Here is a 20,669-nt window from a genome sequence, read left to right as displayed (position 1 = left end):
GCTGATATATAGTAAGAGATTGAGCAGCTTACTCTGTTCCCTGGCTGTGCTAAATCTCATTTTAACATTTAGGGGATGAGTATGGATGTGTGTTTTGTTTACATGTTGGAGTCCATCATAGAGTTACTCTATAAATGCCATGGATTGCTCACCTTTTCCACCTTGTATGTTAGACTTTTGTTCTTGAGTCAGGAATGGGGTGAAGGCTTAGGGTCTTTGTGGTGGTGATCACATTTTAGGGGCTTCAGGGTGGCATTTCATTAGTCATCAGGTGTTGTTTGACACTGTTGCCGTGAGCTCATTCTACTCAGTTAATAAAGAAGAAAATTAATTCATGGCAGGATCACATGAAAAATACAGCAGTTATGTTTTATTTCAACAAAATAAATATTTGTTTAGTTAAGAGAGAATATTCTTTGGCATTTTAGACCATTTTAAAGTTAAGAAAGCGGTAACAAGGAAGGAATGATATGTTTATCACATAAACCCAGAGGGTCTTAATCAAGCACCGTAAGTTGTTAGAACCAGCGTGGTTAGGGTGGGCTGGCTGTTACTATGCAGCGGTCGGCGATGCCATCCACACCAGACCACAGAGTGAGTGATGTTTCCCAGAATTGTGCAATGTTTCATTCTTAGTCTGAACATTTTTCTAGCACAGACATCAAACTGTAATGTGAATATGTCATTTTTACCCTGGGGACTCATAACCAGCTTCACACCGACCCACGTTAGTCATTTAACACTGGAGTGTGATTAAACTCCACCCTTCTCCTGAGTACTGCTGCTGTTTTGACTCAAGGGTGCTAACTTAATACTCTTTCCCTTTTGGTAGGGTTAGCTTTTATACTGTACTCAGCCATGGTACTGTTTCTACCTACTGACCAAGAAGGGCCGGTGGGGGGCGGGGCGGGTGTTGGAATTACATCACTTTCCGTGCTAGTGTGATTTCTGAACTGCCGTTTTAGAAGTATTAGTTCTTTTAAACATCCATGATGGACCCAGCTTTCAAAAATCCTGGAGTTATAGTTTTTGAATTATGCTAAGGCTCATACATAGATCATTTTTAAAAAAGAATTGTCATTTGGGAGCAAATGTTCATAGATTTGCATTCCCACTTCTGTTCTAATTTTGGAGTCTGTAAAGGGAATTTAAATTTTAAAGTACTGCCACAACAGGTCTTCTCTGACTCTTCATTCTCAAAACTAACTCTAGCCAGATATTAATTTTTGTTGGTCTTTATATCATTTCTGCCATTTTACTCTCAGACTTTCTATTCTCAATAGTAGCAGCTCTCCCCTTTCCCGGCTACCCTTTTTAAGCAAAATTTTGAAGAAGGGTTTGAGCCAGGTTACCAAAGCAGACATCTTCATCGTTCGTTAATTCCACAACAAAGTGAGTGAGTGCTACAAATTCCCCACCTCATGGAGCTTAAGTGTTGATTGGTTTTGCTAAGATAAATGATGTCTTCATACTTTCGGTCTGTCTTAGGCTTACATTTTTACTTCATATAGTAGACTTCTTTGTGACAGAGCAGACTGTTGTTCCTGTTCTCGTTGAATTCCTATTTACTTTCAGTCTTACTTCATCAATAGGTGTGAATTCCTTGAGTGTACGATAATCTTATTTGCTTGCAGCCAAGGTCACTTTCTCTTCTGCCATTTTTTACTGCATCTGTTACCACCCTCTTAAATTCTCTGCTAGCTTCCATTACTGGTCATATCAAGTGAAGCTTCAGCTTACCCTCTGGAACCGTTAACAAACCTGGAACTACGTGATTTTTTTATTTTTATTTTTTAATGTTTGTTTGTTTGTTTGTTTATTTATTTATTTTGGCTGATCCTGGTTGTAGTTGTGGCACTCGGGATCTTCGTTGCGGCATGCGGGATCTTTTAGTTGCAGCATGCTGACTTCTTAGTTGTGGTATGCATGTGGGATCTAGTTCCCCAAACAGGGATCGAACCCAGGCTCCCTGCATTGGGAGCGTGGAGTCTTATCCACTGGACCACCAGGGAAGTACCTGGAACTATGCACTTTTCATCTCTCTATATCACTTTGAATCCACTCAGAAAAAATCTGAGTTTTTTTATCTGATCATCTTATTGCTAGTTTTAAGACTACCCGATATTATTAATTCACAGGTCCCTTCTGCTACCCATTTTTAGTTTGTTACTTAACAAGCTTTTACATTTGCTTTTTCTATCCAGCTTTTACTTATAAATTAAAGATATTCGAGTTCTCCCTCTCTACCTTTCACTCTCCCACAGTTCAACAAATAGCTTGTAATTTTACTGTTCCTAGGGAGTCAGTTATATAATGCTTATAACAATGGGAATATATAGTTTGTTGTAATGTCTATATCTGTTAGTGAGTTGGGTTCTCCTTGCATGTATTTATCCTCGTTGTTATTGTCTGTATTTTGGAGCTAAACTTGCTTGAGATTTCAGCTCTCCCCATTTACTAGTTGTGTGACCTTAAAGTGACTTCACTCTCTGGGCCATAATTTCCCATATCTGTAATAGTAATAGTTCTTACCTTAGGGGGTTGTTGGCTGGCTCTGAGTACCTGGCGTTTAATAAATGTTAAATAAATGTTATCTCTTATTATTATTTTTAAAAAATATTTATTATTTATTTGCGTCAGGTCTTAGTTGCAGCATGCGGAATCTTTCGTTGCGGCACGCGGGCTTCTCTCTAGTGGCGGCACGTGGGCTCTCTAGTTGTGGCACAGGCTCTAGAGTGCACAGGCTCAGTAGTTGCACTGTGTGGGCTCATTAGTTGCAGCACATGGGCTTAGTTGCCCTGCAGCATGGAGGAGCTTAGTTCCCCAACCAGGGATCGAACATGCGTCCCCTGCATTGGAAGGTGGATTCTTAACCACTGGACCACCAGGGAAGTCCCTCTTATTATTATTAATTAATATCAATTTTGGATCTCTGAATACTTAATAAATACTGTTGACAGTGCAGTTGGTTTTAATACAAACAACTGAAAAAAGCAAGCTGTCCTGATATGGATCTTAACATATGCTACTGATAACAGTCTCAGTAAAATACCTGATTATTAAGTAAGTTAATGTAGCCCGGTGCTTCATTTCATCAACCTACACTAATTCAGTCTCAATGGAAATTGCATACTACCATCTGACATTAAACTGACTACTACTGGAGCTTGAGCAGAATAGTGGTGGTATTATGACAACTGTTAATTATTTTGTATTATAAAAAAGGCAGTCTCTTGGAAGGAAACATTCCTCTTTTGAGAAAAGTCTTATATGAGCAAATATTGGCTCACAACTCAGATTATAAATTTTAATATTAATTTGTTTGACCTTAAGTTTTTACTTCTGTTATGGTTGCTCTCAGGCGCTAGTGATGAAATGAAAATGCATGTAAACTTCATAGGAATAGGGAGTGCTACATGCAGTAAATATTTTAAAACGTTCTGAGAAGACATGGCTTTTGTTAGTAATAAATAATAAACCTCTTATTAGACATATTTTTAAAAACTAAATCACCATTATCTGTATAATTGTATTTCCTTTTAAAATGCATGTGGGGACTTCCCCAGCGGTCCAGTGGTTAAGACTCCGAGCTTCCAATGCAAGGGGTGCGGTTTCGATCCCTGGTTGGGGAACTAAGATCCCACATGCCGTGTGGCATGTCCAAAAAATAAAAAATAAAACAAAAATGTGGATCCATGACAAAATTAAATGCTGATCATGTTTGTTAGCTTGATGAAGGAAGGTTTGATGGCCTCAAACAGGAGAGGTGAGGCTAATCATTTCGGGCAAATGGAATCAACTACAAAATTACCTATAATTTGGCGGTTTTACTAGTTTGCTAGGGAAAATTATAAAATGAAGAAAAATTACAAGCTATTTGTTGAACTGTGTGAGAGTGAAGGATAGAGAGGGAGAACTCGAATATCTTTTATAAGTGAAAGCAGGATAGAAAAGGCAAATGTAAAACTTGTTAAGTACAAACTAGAAATGGGTAACAGAAGGGATCTGTGAATTAATAATATTGAGTAGTCTTAAAACTAGCAATAAGATGATCAGATGAAAAAAAAACTCATAGATTTTTTCTGAGTGGGTGTTCTTGCCTGCTGGTTGGTTGCAGCACTCCATGGACTTTTTCAAGGACTGGTACCTACACCTCCTGCTGCCTGTGATGCCTTATATATATTCCAAGGCAGCCTAACAGGTAAGATGATCTTTTGGGGGTACATATTACAAATTCATGTTTAAACATCTATGCAGACTTTTCTTTTTTGTTAAAGAGGTTTTTTTGGTTTGTTCATTTTTATTGTTGTTATTTATTTATTTATTTTTACCGTGCATGAGGACCAAATTAATGTGTGTTGAAATCAGATGCAGAAGCTTAAAGGCCCTTCCTCTGTATACTATTATATACTGTTTTAGGGTTGACATCTAAGTCCGAATCATGGCAGAGGCAAATCTTCCTTAGTCTCGGTTGGGGTTATGCTTATACATTAGACCTCTGATGATGCCTTTAGATTTTTAAATGTACATTGAGGTGGCATGAAACACCAGTAGAGCTCCACAGATAGGAAGGATGGATCTAGTACATTCTACTCCAGAGCTTTATCCCTGGAAAGTTATGTTAGAGACCTGTTAGTTTAAAAGCTGTGAATTCAGTAGTTAAAACAGGAAAGATTGGGAAGTTTGATTCTTTGAATAGTAAAATATGGCAAAATATACCATACCAAAGATAAATAGCATAGTAGTAGGTGAAATAATTCGAATACACATTATAAGCAAAGGCTATCTTCTTCAACATACACGCGCGCACACACACACACACACACACACACATCAGTTCTTAAAAATTATTAAGAATGAGGTGGATTAGCTCTTAGAAAAAGTTTGAAGACGGTCTGAACAAAGGAAGAAATACAAATGGCCAATAAATGTATGAAATTCCACTCGCTCCGAGTGGAATTGCTGGGGGTCATAGACTGTACAGGTTTTTAACTTCATATAGTAATGTTGTTTTTCCAAAGTGGTCTTATCAATTTGCCTTCATACAAACAATGGCTAAGAGACTCGGTTGAGTTGTTCCTTTCAAAAATTTAGTGTTTTTACATGTCTTAAGTATAGAATAGCATCTCATTGTGCTTTTTTTTTTTTTGCGGTACGCGGGCCTCTCACTGTTGTGGCCATTCCCGTTGCGGAGCACAGGCTCCGGACGCACAGGCTCAGCGGCCATGGCTCACGGGCCCAGCCGCTTCGCAGCATGTGGGATCTTCCCGGACCGGAGCACGAACCCATGTCCCCTGCATTGGCAGGCGGACTCTCAACCACTGCGCCACCAGGGAAGACCCCCTTTCTTGTTTTTAATACTACTGTATCATCTACATCTTTTCATCCAGTTTTTTCAAATAGTGTCTCCATTTAATAATCTTTTTAAGAGGATAATTTGGTGTTTTAATGATTAAAACAAGTATTTTATTCACTGCGATTATTATTGCAACTTTCTATCAATTTCTTTTTTATCTTACTAATTTTGCTTCTCTCCTCCTTAAAACCTTTCCTGTTGCCTTTAGTGTAAATTCCATGTAAATTGTTATGACTTAAATTATTTTCCCAGAACTGTCCACTTATTATCTCTTACTCTATCTCATCTCTCGCTCTTTTCCAACTTCCTTGTAAACTCTGGCAACTCTGAGTTATTTCCAGTCCCTGAAAATGTCATTCCCTAATTTGTTCTCTCCCATGTTCATTCTCCTTCTTGAAAGTGCCAATTTTTTAAAAAATTTATTTTTTATTGAAGTGTAGTTGAATTACAATGTGTTAATTACTGCTGTACAGCAAAGTGATTCAGTTATACATATGTGTACATTCTTTTTCATATTCTTTTCCATTATGGTTTATCACAGGGTATTGAATATAGTTCCCAGTGCTATACAGTAGGACCCTGTTGTTTATCTATCCTATATATAATAATTTGCATCTGCTAATCCCAAACTCCCACTCCATCCCTCCCCTCCCCTCCCCTCCCCTTGGCAACCACAAGTCTGTTCTCTCTGTCCCTGATTCTGTTTCTGTGTCATAGATAGGTTCATTTGTGTCATATTTTAGACTCCACATATGTGACATCATATGGCATTTGTCTTTCTCCTTCTGACTTACTTCCCTTAGTATGATAATCTCTAGTTGCATCCATGTCGTTGCAAATGGCATTATTTCATTCTTTTTTATGGCTGAGTAATATTCCATTGTATATATGTACCACATCTTCTTTATCCATTCATTTGTTGATGAGCATTTAGGTTGTTTCCATGTCTTGGCAATTGTGAATAGTGCTGCTATGAACATAGGGGTGCATGTATCTTTTTGAATTGTAGTTTTGTCTGAATATATGCCCAGGAGTGGGATTGCTGGATCATATGGTAATTCTGTATTTAGTTTTCTGAGGAACCTCCATACTGTTCTCCATAGTAGCTGCACCAACTTGCATTCCCACCAACAGTGTAGGAGGGTTCCCTTTTCTCCACACCCTCTCCAGCATTTGTTATTTATAGAGAAAGTGCTAATCTTTTGCTCACCCCTTCTTTCACCTAGTTCAACCTAAGACTTTCCCTATGTTTAGGGCCATGTTCTCTCCCTCTTGAGTGTGTATATAGGTTCTCTAAACATGTTATAATTTCTTGTGTTTGTCCTGGATTTTATGTTGCATAACACAGTAAATCTAATCTTTTTTTAAAAAAATTGAGATTATGTGTATATATATATATAATTGACGTAGGTGTATGATATAATGATTTGATATTTGTACATACTGCACAGTGATCACCACAATAAGTCTAGTTAACATCTGTCACTGTACATAGTTACAGAGGTTTTTTTCTTGTGAGGAGAACTTTTAAGATTTACTCCCTTAGCTTTGAAGTATGCAGTACAGTGTTATTACCTATAATCACCATGCTGCATGTTACATCCCCATGACTTATTCATGTTATAACTGGAGGTTTGTACCTTCTGACCCCCTTCACCCATTTTGCCCACCCTCCCACCACCTCTGGCACAGATCTGTTCTCTGTATCTATTAGCTCAGTTTTGTTTTGTTTTTTTATCTAGATTCCACATATAAGTGAGATCATATGGTATTTGTCTCTCTCTCTGTGACTTATTTCACTTAGCATAATACCCTTGAGGTCCATCTGTGTTGTCACAAATGGCAAGAGTTCATTCTTTTTTATGGCTGAATAATTTTCATATATGTGTCTGTATCTCACATTTTTTAATTCATTCATCCATTGATAGACACTTAGGTTGCTTCCATATCTTGGCTGTTGTAAATAATGCTACAGTGAACATGATAGTGTGTATCTTTTGGGTTATGTTTTCATTTTCTTCAGATAAATACCCACAAGTGGAATTGCTGGATCATATGGTAGTTCTGTTTTTAAATTTTTGAGGAACTGCCGTACTGTTCTCCATAGTGGCTGCACCAATTTATATTCCCACTGATAGTACCCAAGCGTTCCTTTTTCTCCACATCCTCGCCAATACTTATTTCTTGTCTTTTTGATAGTAGCAATTCCAGTAGGTGAGAGGTGATATCTCACTGTGGTTTTGATTTTCATTTCCCTGATGATTAGTGTTGTTGAGCATATTTCATGTACCTCTTGGCCATTTGTGTGCCTTCTTTGGAAAAATGTCTATTTAGATCCTCTGCCCATTTTTTAATTGAATTTTTTTTTGCTATTGGGTGGTATGAGTTCTTTATAGATTTTGGGTATTAACTCATCAGATATATGGTTTGCAAATATTTTCTCCCAGTCAGTAGGTTGCCTTTTCATTTTGTTGATGGTTTCCTTTGCTGTGCAGAAGCTTTTTAGTTTGATGTAGTCCCACTTGTTTATTTTTGCTTTTGTTGCCTTTGCTTTTAGTGTCAAATCCAAAATATCATCTTCAAAACTTAGGTCAAGAAGCTTACCCTCTATGTTTTCTTCTAGGACTTTTATGGTTTCAGGTCTTACATTCAAGTCTTTTCATCCATTTTAAGTTAATTTTTGTGGTTGTGAGACAGGAGTCCAGTTTCATTCTTTCACATATGGCTGTCCAGTTTTCCCAGCACCATTTATTAAAGAGACTGTTCTTTCCCCATTGTATGTCTTGGCTCCTTTGTCATAAATTAATTGACCATATATGTGTGGGTTTGTTCCTGGGCTCTTTATTATGTTTCATGGATCTATGTATCTGTTTTTATGCCCAGAACATTGTGTACATTAGTATATATTTGTGTATGGTAGTATGTGTATTGGGCATGTTTATTTGTATATGGGAATGTATCTGAATGTGTACTTATGTGTGTGTATGCATATGTATGCCTGTGTGTGTGAGAACATTCAAGGCAGAGGAAACAGCTTGCAAAAAATCACGCTGTATTTGGGAAATCTTGCACAGTTTAGTTTCCTTCTACTCTTGGCCCATATATATATTTATTTGTGCTTAGTTGGAAGTGCTTGGAACGTAGCATTTTCCTCTGAGCTTTTTCCTACCTAACATTTAATGATTACTCTTCCCTATTACCACATACTTTTCATAATTACCACTTCAATGGCTGCTTAATAGTCCATGGAGTTTATGTCATGATTTACTTAACCTTTCGGTTGCTTTTTAAAAATTTTAGATAATGCTGAAATAAAATTTTAGAAAATGCTGAAATTAAAATTTTTTGTTTTGTTGAATTATTTCTTTATGATAACTTCCTGAAGAGGAATTACTTGATCAAAGGAGGAGAACATTTTTACAGCTCTTGATAAAGCCAGTGTTTCCAAAGGTGGTAACAGTTTTTAAAAAATATGTATTTGTATTTGACATATAACATTGTATGAATCTAAGGTGTACAACATGTTGATTTGGTACATTTATATATTGTAATATGATTGCCATTGTAGTGTTAGCTACCTATGAACACCACATAATTATCATTTATTTTTTGTGATGGGAATAATTAAGATCTAGTCTCCTAGCATGTTTGGTCTTAATACTACAGTATTGTTGTCTGTAATCACTATACTGTTTATTAGATCTCTAGGACTTACGTATCTAGTAGTTGCAAGTTCGTATCCTTAAACAACATCTGTACTATTCCCCCTCCCCCCAGACCCTGGTAACCACCATTTTACTCTATTTTTATGAGTTTGACTTTTAGGTCCACATATAAGTGATATCGTACAGTATTTGTCTTTCTCTGACTTATCTTACTTGGCATAATGTCCTCAGAATCCATCCATGTTGTCACAGAGGGCAGAATTTTCTTCTTTCTCGTGGCTGAGTAATATTTTATTGTAAGTATTACTACATCTTTATCTGTCAATTGGTTGACAGGCACTTACGTTGTTTCCATATCTTGGCTCTTGTAAATGATGCTGCAGTAAACATGGGAGGCCATATATCTCTTCAATATCCTTTTTTTATTTCATATGCCCAGAAGTGGAATTGCTGAATCATATGGTAATTCTATTTAAAATTTTTTCAGGAACATTCATATTGTTTTCTGTAGTAGGTGAACTAATTTACATTCCCACCAACAGTGTACAAGCGTTCCCTTTTCTCTACATCCTCTTGTCTTCTTGATGACATTGGTTTTATTATTTTCTATTATTTTCTTTTTTCTTTTTTAACGATTTCCACTCCTAGCTTTTTAAATGCCATTCTTTGTCTTTCTTTGGGTTAACTGTGTTTTCTTTAGCTTGCCTAAGTTGGACATTTAGCTAGTTATTTTTCAGCTCCCTCATCTAATAATAGATAAGTTCTTTGAGTGATAGTCTCAAAGCTCTACTTCTGTTGAATTTCACAAGTTTTGAAGTTTAGTGTTTCTTTTTACTGTTCAGTTTCAAGTATTTATCAATTTCCATTATTGCTTCTTTGAAACATTTTTTTCTTAAAAATGTTTTTATTATGAAGTATAATATATAGTTGGAGAACCACACAAAACATAAATATTAGACAAATACCCTAGCCATCACTTAGGTCAGTAAATAAAACTTTGCCAGTCACCAAAGAAGCACCTCCATTTCTCATCCAAATGATAACTGCTTCCCTCTCCAGAAATAACACTTTCTTGACTTTTATAGCTTTCACTGTATTTTCATTTCTTTATAGATCTATCATCCATATGTGCATCCTTAGTCATTACAGTTTAGTCTCGCCCATTTTTTTTTTTGGCGGTTCTATAACTTTATTTGACAATCAACAGTTCTCATCCATATCAACTGTCTGTAGATTTTTGAAAATGGTGACAAGTACATAGGTAACCGACATGTAGAGCTTGTTTGGTGAATCTTCATCTTCATTACATTTTTCTGGACAACTGCACACAGATACGGTATGGGACAGTCCTTATTCCTTTGGCCCAGACAGCTTTGTTGAGCCTGGTGTCAGTGTGTACATCTGGAGTTCCCATCTCCTTCATGATGAATTTTTGGATTTCTTTGAGTGCCTGAGGGGCACTCTTCTTGAAACTCACTCCATGGATGTGCTTATGAATGTTGATAGTGTATTCTGTGGTCACCACCTCGTTGATGGCAGACTGGCCCTCCTTCTTCTTGCCACCCTTCTTTGCGGGAGTCATCCTGCTGGGCTCCAGTTGGAAAAAACAGCTAGTCTTGCTCATTTAATAAATCTTTAAGTCTCTAATAATCAACAGGTCTCCTGTCCATCTCTTTCTGTTCTACATGTTTTATCTGTTGAAGAACTTGGGTTATTTGATATGTATTGTGGAAGTTCCCACAGTCTGGGTTTTGCTAATTGCAGCCTCATGGTGCAATTTCAGCATGTTTCCTTTATCTGTATTTCTTGGAAATTGACAGCTGGATCCAGAGGTTTGATCAGACTCAGGTTCTATCCCTTTAGTAAGACTATGTGGTGGTGTGTTCTTTTATTAGGAGTTACACAATGTTTGGTTTCCTTTTTTTGTGCTGGCATCTATGTATGCTTATTGCCTAGATCATTAACTTATTGGGGCTGCAAAATGATGATATTCTGATTCTTTTTCTTCATTTATTAGTTGGACTGCTTTAAAAATTTTTTTTTATTGGAGTATAGTTGATTTACAGTGTTGTTAGTTTCAGGTGTATAGCATAGTGAATCAGTTATATATCCACTCTTTTTTTTTTAGATTCTTTCCCATATAGGCCATTACAGAGTATTGAGTTCCCTGTGGTATACAGCAGGTTCTTATTAGTTATCTATTTTATATATAGTAGTGTGTATATGTCAATCCCAATCTCCCAAATTATCCCTACGCCTCTTATCCCTTGGTAACCATGTTTGTTTTCTACATCCATGACTGTACTTCTGTTTTGTAAATAAGTTCATTTGTACCCCTTTTCTTTAGATTCCATGTATAAATGATATCATATGATATGGAATGCTTTTATAAAGAATTACTTCACTTCTGTTTGATTACACAGTGATACAGTTTATGTAGAAGAAAGGCAGGATAAATGCTTGACGTTCTTTTCCTTTATTTACCAGTTTCGAAATAATGAGATATGTGAAGGTATGACGTGAGAAACAAAACGTTTTCATAGTTTCAACTAATCTCCCACAAGATATATATTAATTGCAGAGGGAAAAAATGTAATTTTATAATGGGGCACACCGGCAGAAATCATCTTAACCAAGTGATCAAAGTTGGCATCATCACTAATAGGACAAATGTACACCATATGCCCCTGATGTAATGCACAAGAAGAGCACAATGTCATTTCTGTGGCATTCCTGACAAAAATTATAACTTGAGTCTAATCGTGAGGAAATATTAGACACATGGCAGAACATTCTACAGAGTAACTGGCTATATGCTTCAAAAGTAGCAAAGTCATGAAAGATAAAGACTGAAAAAATGTTTTAGATTAGAAGAGACTAAAGAGACGTGGCAAATAAATGCAATATGTGATCCTGGGCCGGAAAAAAAAGTTTTTCTTTTGTTTTAAGGATCATTAATGGGACAATTGACAGATTTTGAATAAGATCTATATAGATTATAGTATTGTGTCGGTGTTAGTTTTCCTTGTTTTGTTAATTGTACTGTGTTTCTGAAAAGAACGTCCTTGTCTTTAGGAAGTATGTGAGTATTTTAAGGGTAAATGAACATCGTGTCTACAACATACTCTCCAACATTTCAGACACAATTACATATATGTAATTACTACATCAGACCCAGATGATTTAATTGGTGAATGCTACCAAACATAAGAAAGAAATGATACTAATTCTCTACGTTGTCATCCAGAAAATAGAAGCAGAATAATTCCTAACTTATTCTGTGAAGCTAACATTACCCTAATACCAAAACCAGAAAAAGACATTATAGAAAGGAAAAGTACAGAACAATATCTCTCGTGAACACAGATGCAGAAGTCTTCAAAAAAAAGTTAGCAAATCAGATTGAACAATGTATAAAAAGAATTATATACTATAACCAAGTGGGATTTATTTCATGCATGCAAGGATGCCTCAACATTCAAAAATCAACATAATCAATCACATCAATGATCTGATAAAGAACAAAATCATATGGTCATATTAGTAGATGCAGAAAAAGTATTTGGCAAATTTTAACACTCATTCATGATTAAAAGTCTCATCAAACCCAAAATAGAGGGGAACTTCCTCAACTTGATCAAGAATATCTACAAAAAAACCCCTACGGCTAACAGTGTACTTAACGGTGAGAAACTGGTTGCTTTATCCCCAAGCTCAGGAACCAGAAAATGATGTCCCCTCTTACTACTCCTGTTCATCACAGTACTGCTGAAGTCCTACCTAATACAATTAGGTAAGGAAAGAAAAGAAAAAGTATACATTGGGAAGGTATACATTGGTTTTGTTTGTAGATTACATGATTGTGTATGTAGAAAATCCAAAAGAATTGACAAAATATTCCTGTAATTAATAAGCAGTTATATAATGTTGCACGATACAAGGTTAATATGCGGAAGGTAATTGCTTTCCTATTGCCATTTCTGGTATTGTTCACCAGCAGTGAACAACTGGAAGTTAAAATAAAAAACAATACCACTTACATTAGCCTCAAAAAATGAATACTTAGGTATAAATCTAGCAAAAGATTTTTATGATGAAAACCCCAGCTCCAGTGAAAGAAATCAAAGAAGGTCTAAATAAATAAAGAGATGTTACACATTCATGGATAAGAAGACTCAATATTGTTAAAATGTTAATTCTTCCCAAGTTGATCTATGGAGTCAACACAATGCTGATAAAAAATACCACCGAGTTATTTTGTGGATATTGACAAATCTATTTTAAAGTTTGTGTAGAAAGACAAAAGACTCTGAAAGGCCAATGCATTACTGAAGAAGAACAGAGTTGGAGGACTGACACTACTGACCTATGAAGACTTAGTTTAGAGTTTTAGAGATCAAGACAGAGACTTCCCTGGTGGCAGTGGTTAAGAATCCGCCTGCCACTGCAGGGTATATGGGTTCGATCCCTGGTCCGGGAAGATCCCACATGCTGTGGAGCAATTAAGCCCTTGCACTGCAACTACTGAGCCTGTGTTCTGGAGCCCACAAGCCACAACTATTGAGCCTACGTATCACAACTACTGAAGCCCACGCGCCTAGAGCCTGTGCTCTGCAATAAGAGAAACCACCGCAATGAGCCCCTGCTCGCTGCAACTAGAGAAAGCCTGCGTGCAGCAATGAATACCCAGTGCAGCCAAATAAATAAATCGTAAAAAAAAAAAAAAAGCAAGACAGTGTGGTGTTGGCAAAAGAATAGACAACTCAATGGAACATAGAGAATAGAATAGAGAGCTCAGAAATAGAGCCACACAAAGTCAGCTGATCTTTGACAAAGGAGAAAAAGCAATTTAATGGAGAAAATATATATTTTCAACACATGGCATTGGAACAATTGGACATTTATATGCAAAAACAGAATGTAAACATAGACGTTACACCTTTCTCAAAAATTGACTCAAAATAGATCGTAGGCCTAAATGTAAAACCCCAAACTTTCAAACTTTCGTAAGAAAGCATAGGAGAAAATCAAACTTTCGTAAGAAAGCATAGGAGAAAATGTAGGTGACCTTGGGTTTAACAGTGAGTTTTTAGATACAACCTCAAAAGCATGATCCATGAAAGACAAAATTGGTAAGTTGGACTTTATTAAAATTAAAAACTTCTTCTCTGAGAAGAGAATGAAAAGCCAAGCCACAGATTGGGAGAAAATATTTGCAAAGACATGTATGATAAAGGACGGATGTCCACAATATACAAAGAACACTTAAAATCCAACAAGAAAACAGACCAATTTAAAAAATGGGCAAAAGATCTGAATAGACACCTCACCAAAGAACATATACAGATGGCAATGAGCATATGAAAAGATGCTTGCTATCATGTCATTAGGGAATTGAAAACTAAAATAACAATGAGATATCACTCTATGTGTATTAGAATGGCTAAAATTTAAAAATTGAACAATATCAAATGTTGGCAAGATTCAGAGCACAGGAACTCTCATTGCTGGTGATTCAAAACGGTGTAGACACTTTGGAAGACAATTTTGCAGCTTCTAAACTTACATGATCTAGCACTCAACACTCCTAGGTATTTATCCAACTGAGTAGAAAACATATTCACCTGCATACAAATGTTTATAGCAAGATTATTCATAATCACTCAAAACTGGAAGCAACCAAGGTGTCCTTATATAAATGAATGGATAAACAGTGATACATCCATATAGTGGACTATCATTCAGCAATAGAAAGTAATGAGCTATCATGCCACTAAAAGACATGGAGGAACCTTAAAGACATGTGCATAGTGAAGGAAGCTAATATGAACAGCTACATATTTATGATTCCAATTATATGACATTCTGGAAAAGGAAAAACTATGGAGACATTAAAAAGATCAGTCGGGACTTCCGTGGTTGGCGCAGTGGTTAAGAATCGCCTGCCAATGCAGGGGACACGGGTTTGATCCCTGGTTCAGGAGGATCCCACATGCCGCAGAGCAACTAAGCCCGTGAGCCCCAACTACTGAGCCTGTGCTCTAGAGCCCACAAGCCACAACTACTGAAGCCTGCGTGCCTAGAGCCCGTGCTCTGCAACAAGAGAAGCCACCGCAGTGAGAAGTCTGCATACTGCAACAGAGTAGCCCCTGCTCACCGCAACTAGAGAAAGCCCGTGTGCAGCAACAAAGACACAACACAGCCAAAAATAAATAAATAAATTTATAAAAAAAAACAACAAAAAAACAGTCGTTGCCAGAGGTTCATGAGGAGGATAAAAGGGATTAACAGGTGAAGCACAGGTGATTTTTAGGGTGGTAAACTATTCTATATGATACTATAATGGTGGATATATTGTCAGATCCATAGAATAGTACAATACAAAGAGTGAACCTTATCATAAACTGTGGATTTTAGTTAATAACAGTGTGTCAGTCTTAATTTATTAATTGTAACAAATGTGCCACACTAATGCAGGATGTTAATAATAGGGGAAACTGTGTGTGTGTGTTATGTGTTTCTCAAAATGGCAGTTATATATGGGAACTCTATGTACTATCTGCTCTTATATTTAATATGTTTTTAAAAGGGGAAATAAGCAAATGTTAAAGAGATGTTGTTAAAACCATGCATGTGCAAAGCTGAGGTATTTTATAGTGTGTAACAAAGTAACTTTAGAAAATTTAAAAGGCAGGAGGAAAGCCCTATAGTAAACATTGTAATCAATGATTAGAGTGACAGCTTTTTCTGAGATGGGAAAGAGAAAAAGATGTCTTTCATTACAATTATTGGTACTAGAGAAGATCACAGCCACTTCAGTAAGGCAAGAAAAAGAATAAAAAGTATAATTATTGGAAAGGAAGGAAGAAAATTGTCATTATTCTCAAATGTATTGATTTTGTTTGTAGAAAATCACTGGAATATATAAATGAATTTGGAAATGTTGCTGTATGCAAGCCATAGTATATGAAAGTTAAGTATATATACTAGCAACGATTAGTAAATGACATTTTAAAAATTCCATTTTAATAGTAACATCATCAAATAACCAGCGGGGAAAAATCTAAAAATGAACAAAACATCTATGTGGAAAACTACAAAAATTACTGTGAGAAATTAAAGAAGTCCTAAATAAATAATGGAGTATATCATGTTTCTGGGTTGGAAGACTTAATATTGTCAAGATCCCAATTCTCCCCAAAGTTTCTATAAATTCAACATAATTCCAATAAAATTTTATAAAGTTTTCTTGTGTAAATTGATATGCTGATCCTAAAACATAAGTGGAAATTAAAAAAAAAAAGAGTAGCCAAGAATAACCAAGGTAATTTTGATGAATAAAAACAAAGTTGGGGACTTCCCTGGTGGTCCAACGCAGGAGGCCCAGGTTTGATCCCTGGCCAAGGAACTAGATCCCATACGCATGCTGCAACTAAGAAGTCCACATGCCACAACTAAGAAGTCTGCATGCCGCAACTAAACATGCTGCAGTCAAGATCCCACGAGTGGCAACTAAGACCCAGGGCAGCCTAAATAAGTAAGTAAGTAAATAAATAAATAAATATTTTTAACAAAAGAAAAACAAAGTTGAGCTTAACGTTACCAGACATCAAGAGCTTGAAGCTTCATGATAAAAACAGGGTCTCATTGGCACAGAGGCAGACAGACCAGTGAAGCAGAATACAAAGTCCAGCAGTACGGGCTTCCCTGGTGGCGGAGTGGTTGAGAGTCCGCCTGCCGATGCAGGGGACATAGGTTCGTGCCCTGGTCCAGGAAGATCCCACATGCCGCAGAGTGGCTGGGCCCGTGAGCCATGGCCACTGAGCCTGTGCGTCCGGAGCCTGTGCTCCGCAATGGGAGAGGCCACAGCAGTGAGAGGTCCGCGTAACACAAAAAAAAAAAAAAAAAAAAAATCCATTCCTATATACTCCTGTGTGTATTTATTTATAACCAAGTTGCGATTTTAGTGCTTTTCTAATGAAGGGTGAAGTTAACACATTTGAGGTAGGAAGCAATTTCCAGGAAAAAAATAAAAAGTTTTGGAAGGGCCAGAACCTGATTTCTGACTACTCTTATTCCTTTAGCTATCTCTGTTTCTATTACCAATGTTCCAGGCTCTGTCATTCAGGGTGTTTATTTTATTCATTGGAACATGATTTGGGAATTTGGCTTAATTTGGCAGTTTGGAGTCTTATCACGCCTATTTTAAAATGTATTTATTTATTTATTTATTTGGTTGTGCTGTGTCTTAGTTGTGGCAGGTGGGCTCCTTAGTTGTGGTATGTGAACTCTTAGTTGCGGCATGCATGTGGGATCTAGTTCCCTGACCAGGGATCAGACCTGGGCCCCCTGCATTGGGAGCGCAGAGTCTTAACCACTGGACCACCAGGGAAGTCCCTTATCATGCCTGTTTAACTTGTGCACATTCAAGTATCTGTGTATGTGTGTTGGGGGGATAATGTAAATAATGAAGGCAATCTACTTTTTCATTCAGTAATCATAATGTTGGGTAGTAAGCATGAGATGAGAAATGCAAACTTGTGTTCCAGCTATTGATTCTCACTTGTGTCCGAATGTGTGAGCATCTTGTTTGAGTTAGTGTGATTTTAGTGTTTAAAGAGACATGTTTTGGGAATTCCCTGGAGGTCCAGTGGTTAAGACTCCATGCTTTCACTGCTGAGGGCTTGGGTTCGATCCCTGATCAGGGAACTAAGATCCCACAAGCCACACAGCTTGGCCATAAAGAAAGAAAGAAAGAAAGAAAGAGAAAGAAAGAGAGGAAGAAGGAAAGAAACATATTTTCCATACAGCATGCTCACTCAACACAGACTGCTTCATCTGCTGTGCAGTTGAAGAAATAGATTCTAGTCTAATCCTGAGGGAACAACAGCTGTGTTAAACTTTCTAGGGCACTTTGTGTAGGGTCATGGGCTTGGGCTCTCAAGCCAGACTACCTGGGTTCAAATTCTGGCTCCGCTCTTCCTATCTGTGTGGCCTTGGCAGGTCCCAGTGTTCCTATCTGTAAAATGGAGATCGTAATAGCACCTCATGGCATTGTTGTGACAATTAAAGAGTGACAGCTAGCACATGTAAGTGCATAATCAGTGTTAACTATGATTATCAGTATTGTTATTATTACTGAGAGTTGATAGAGTATGTTGGTCTCCAAGATGGTACATTCTTGAGGGATTTTCAAGGGAAACTTAGTTAACTCCTTTCTACCTTCAGCTTGTACTTTAGAACCCAATGCCAGTGTGTGATATGATTCTGCTGTACCATACTCATTTCTCTATCTGGTCCTTGTCTTTTCGTGAGCTGACGATCAGTTGTGGCTCATTGTGGAATGGTTGTATGGCACAGAACACAGACATTTGTGGTGGTGGGGCAAGATGTATTACCACAGAAGCAATGTAGATGTGCAGACACCCTGAAATATGTTTAATATATGTAAGTACACATTTCCAGCCATCGGCATTTTCCTATGTACAAAGTTCCATTGAGTCTTTTAAGATCAGTGCAGCCGTTATGCTTCTGTCCTTTGCTTTTCTCTAGAAAATGATTGGAGCCTATATTGTAGAACAGTATCTACACTGTCACTGGCCCCGTGGTGCTGCCTGTGGGTGCTTTATTGTAGGGTGCAGTGCTCTGGTGTTTTATGGATCTACTATCTTCTCCAAGCCCATGGATTTTCCATGCACTGCTGATTGTTACCTTTGGAGAATTTTGGAGAACTTTTTAGGTGGCTGTTTGCCATTTCACCTTCCACACACACAGGCACAGACCCTCATATTTACCTTCCGGTACTCTGGGGATTGAGACCCTATTGTTTGTCCCTGACCTCGTCCCCATCTACTCTTTGTCTCTCAGGAAAGCTGCTCTTTGTTTTCAGCTGTGACTGCGGAGCGCTGAGGCACACACAGCTATTTGCCACTGTGCTATCATCAGCAGCTCATCTCCACTGCCAGAATGTCAGAACCTCCCTCTGACCCTGCCATGCTGACAGCTACTGCTTCCACTGGGGGACTGCTGGTGTCAACTAAGCTTTTGTTTGCTTCTCTCTGCTTTTCTTTTTCCCCATCTTTCCCATCTTCTGTAACTTCTTGGCTTTTGCTCAGGAAATGAGCTCCATCTTTCTGCCCTGTGAGCAGATAGATAAAAAGTGAGTGGGTTTTATTGTTGAGCTTTTCTTGGCCGTGTTATTTGAGGCTCAGGCACCTGAGCCTGTTTCATGCGTCTACCACCAAAAGTGGGGTTTGCATGGGAATTAGAATGATTTAGCCCTCACTAGGCTCAATGCCTGGGAGGTGAGAGATTGGTCTTTTTTTGTCTTTTTTTTAAAGTTGTCTCCTACAGCTCACTGATTGATGTTATGTTCATCTATTCATTTATTTATTTGGTTGCACGGGGTCTTAGTTGCGGCCAGCAGGCTCCTTAGTTGTGGCAGTTGGGCTCCTTAGTTGCGGCTCACCAGCTCCTTAGTTGTAGCATGTGAACTCTTAGTTGTGGCATGCATGTGGGATCTAGTTCCCTGACCAGGGATTGAACCCAGGCCCCCTGCATTGGGAGCTCAGAGTCTTAAGCACTGTGCCAGCAGGGAAGTCCCGAGAGATTGGTCTTTGAATAGAACAGGTTATGATCTACTGTTCCATGTCCATGACTTAGAACAAGGGAAATAAAAGTTTAATGAATTCTGGGTTAAGGGGACTTGTGTAGTGTGTCTAAAACAGCTTTGGAATGTGCAAACATTTAATATGTCATAGTAGTGATGAACAATTATAGTGCACTTGTGTATTACGAATTGAGGAATCTTGAAAAAGTTATGAATATCCAAATGGCTCATTAGATTTTATCTTTCAAGTTATAAATATTCTAAAATGTTAACACCATCTTATTTTTGTGCTTTTTTTCCCCTTTCTTCCTAGAATATTTTCCTTCTTGGATATAGTAACTTTGTGCCGATGTGCACAGATTTCCAAGGTAGAGTATTAACCAAATTTGTAATCAAGAAATACAAGTTTTATTAGAATGAGGATAAGTTCAAGTTAAAAATTAAAATGTCATCTTTTATATGTAACATAACACAATGTTACCATAATTCCACATTTGATTATCAGCTTAATGTCTATCATGAATAAACATTTGGAAATAATAAAGGTTGAATCAAGACTTTCCTTAACAGTCGCAATAAATATATCTTTTTCACCCTAATCTCTCCCAACCTCCCAGGCTTGGAATATCTTAGCCCTGGATGGAAGCAACTGGCAAAGAATAGACCTTTTTAACTTTCAAACAGATGTAGAGGTAAGTTAACCTTGTTTTAGACAAAAGACTTTTTTAAAAGATAAGTAAACTGCTCACTCTTTCCTGCCTTTTTATTTTGCTGCATTTAGATTTAATATGAAGGTGCCAAGGTGGAATAGAGAGGAAAAAACCTGGAAGATATTTGCATACTTCAAGACCAAAATTCTGTTTGCATTTTACTTTTATCAGTAACAGACGTTTACTTTTCCCCCTTGATCATGTTTATAATCTAAGTTTTACCACTCAGCTTTTCAAAGCCTCACACCTGTATCATTAACACCTGGTTCAATGCTTATCTTAGGAGACTCTTGACAAATATTTATTGATCTGAAAACTCCATTGAGAAT

General features: G+C 37.3%; 1 protein-coding gene and 1 pseudogene across 3 annotated transcripts in view; one reads left to right on the top strand and one right to left on the bottom strand.

The window, feature by feature from the left end:
* FBXL2 (F-box and leucine rich repeat protein 2) overlaps positions 1-20,669 on the top strand; it is an 86,118-nt gene that overhangs the window by 17,854 nt on the left and 47,595 nt on the right. For all 3 annotated transcript variants that reach the window (XR_009566018.2, XR_009566019.1, XM_030830073.2), the window contains exons 3-4: positions 19,944-19,998; positions 20,248-20,322. Coding sequence is in view for 1 of the 3 variants with exons in the window: in XM_030830073.2 (XP_030685933.1) it covers positions 19,944-19,998; positions 20,248-20,322 (130 nt within the window). In the remaining 2 variants the exon portion in view is untranslated. The remainder of the gene's footprint in view (positions 1-19,943; positions 19,999-20,247; positions 20,323-20,669) is intronic.
* LOC115838817 (large ribosomal subunit protein eL31-like) lies at positions 10,222-10,612 on the bottom strand (annotated as a pseudogene).

Source organism: Globicephala melas, chromosome 11 (assembly GCF_963455315.2).
Source record: "Globicephala melas chromosome 11, mGloMel1.2, whole genome shotgun sequence".
Classification (NCBI taxonomy): domain Eukaryota; kingdom Metazoa; phylum Chordata; class Mammalia; order Artiodactyla; family Delphinidae; genus Globicephala; species Globicephala melas.
Note: the sequence above shows the minus strand (reverse complement) of the source record. Positions and strands in the feature narration are given on the sequence as shown.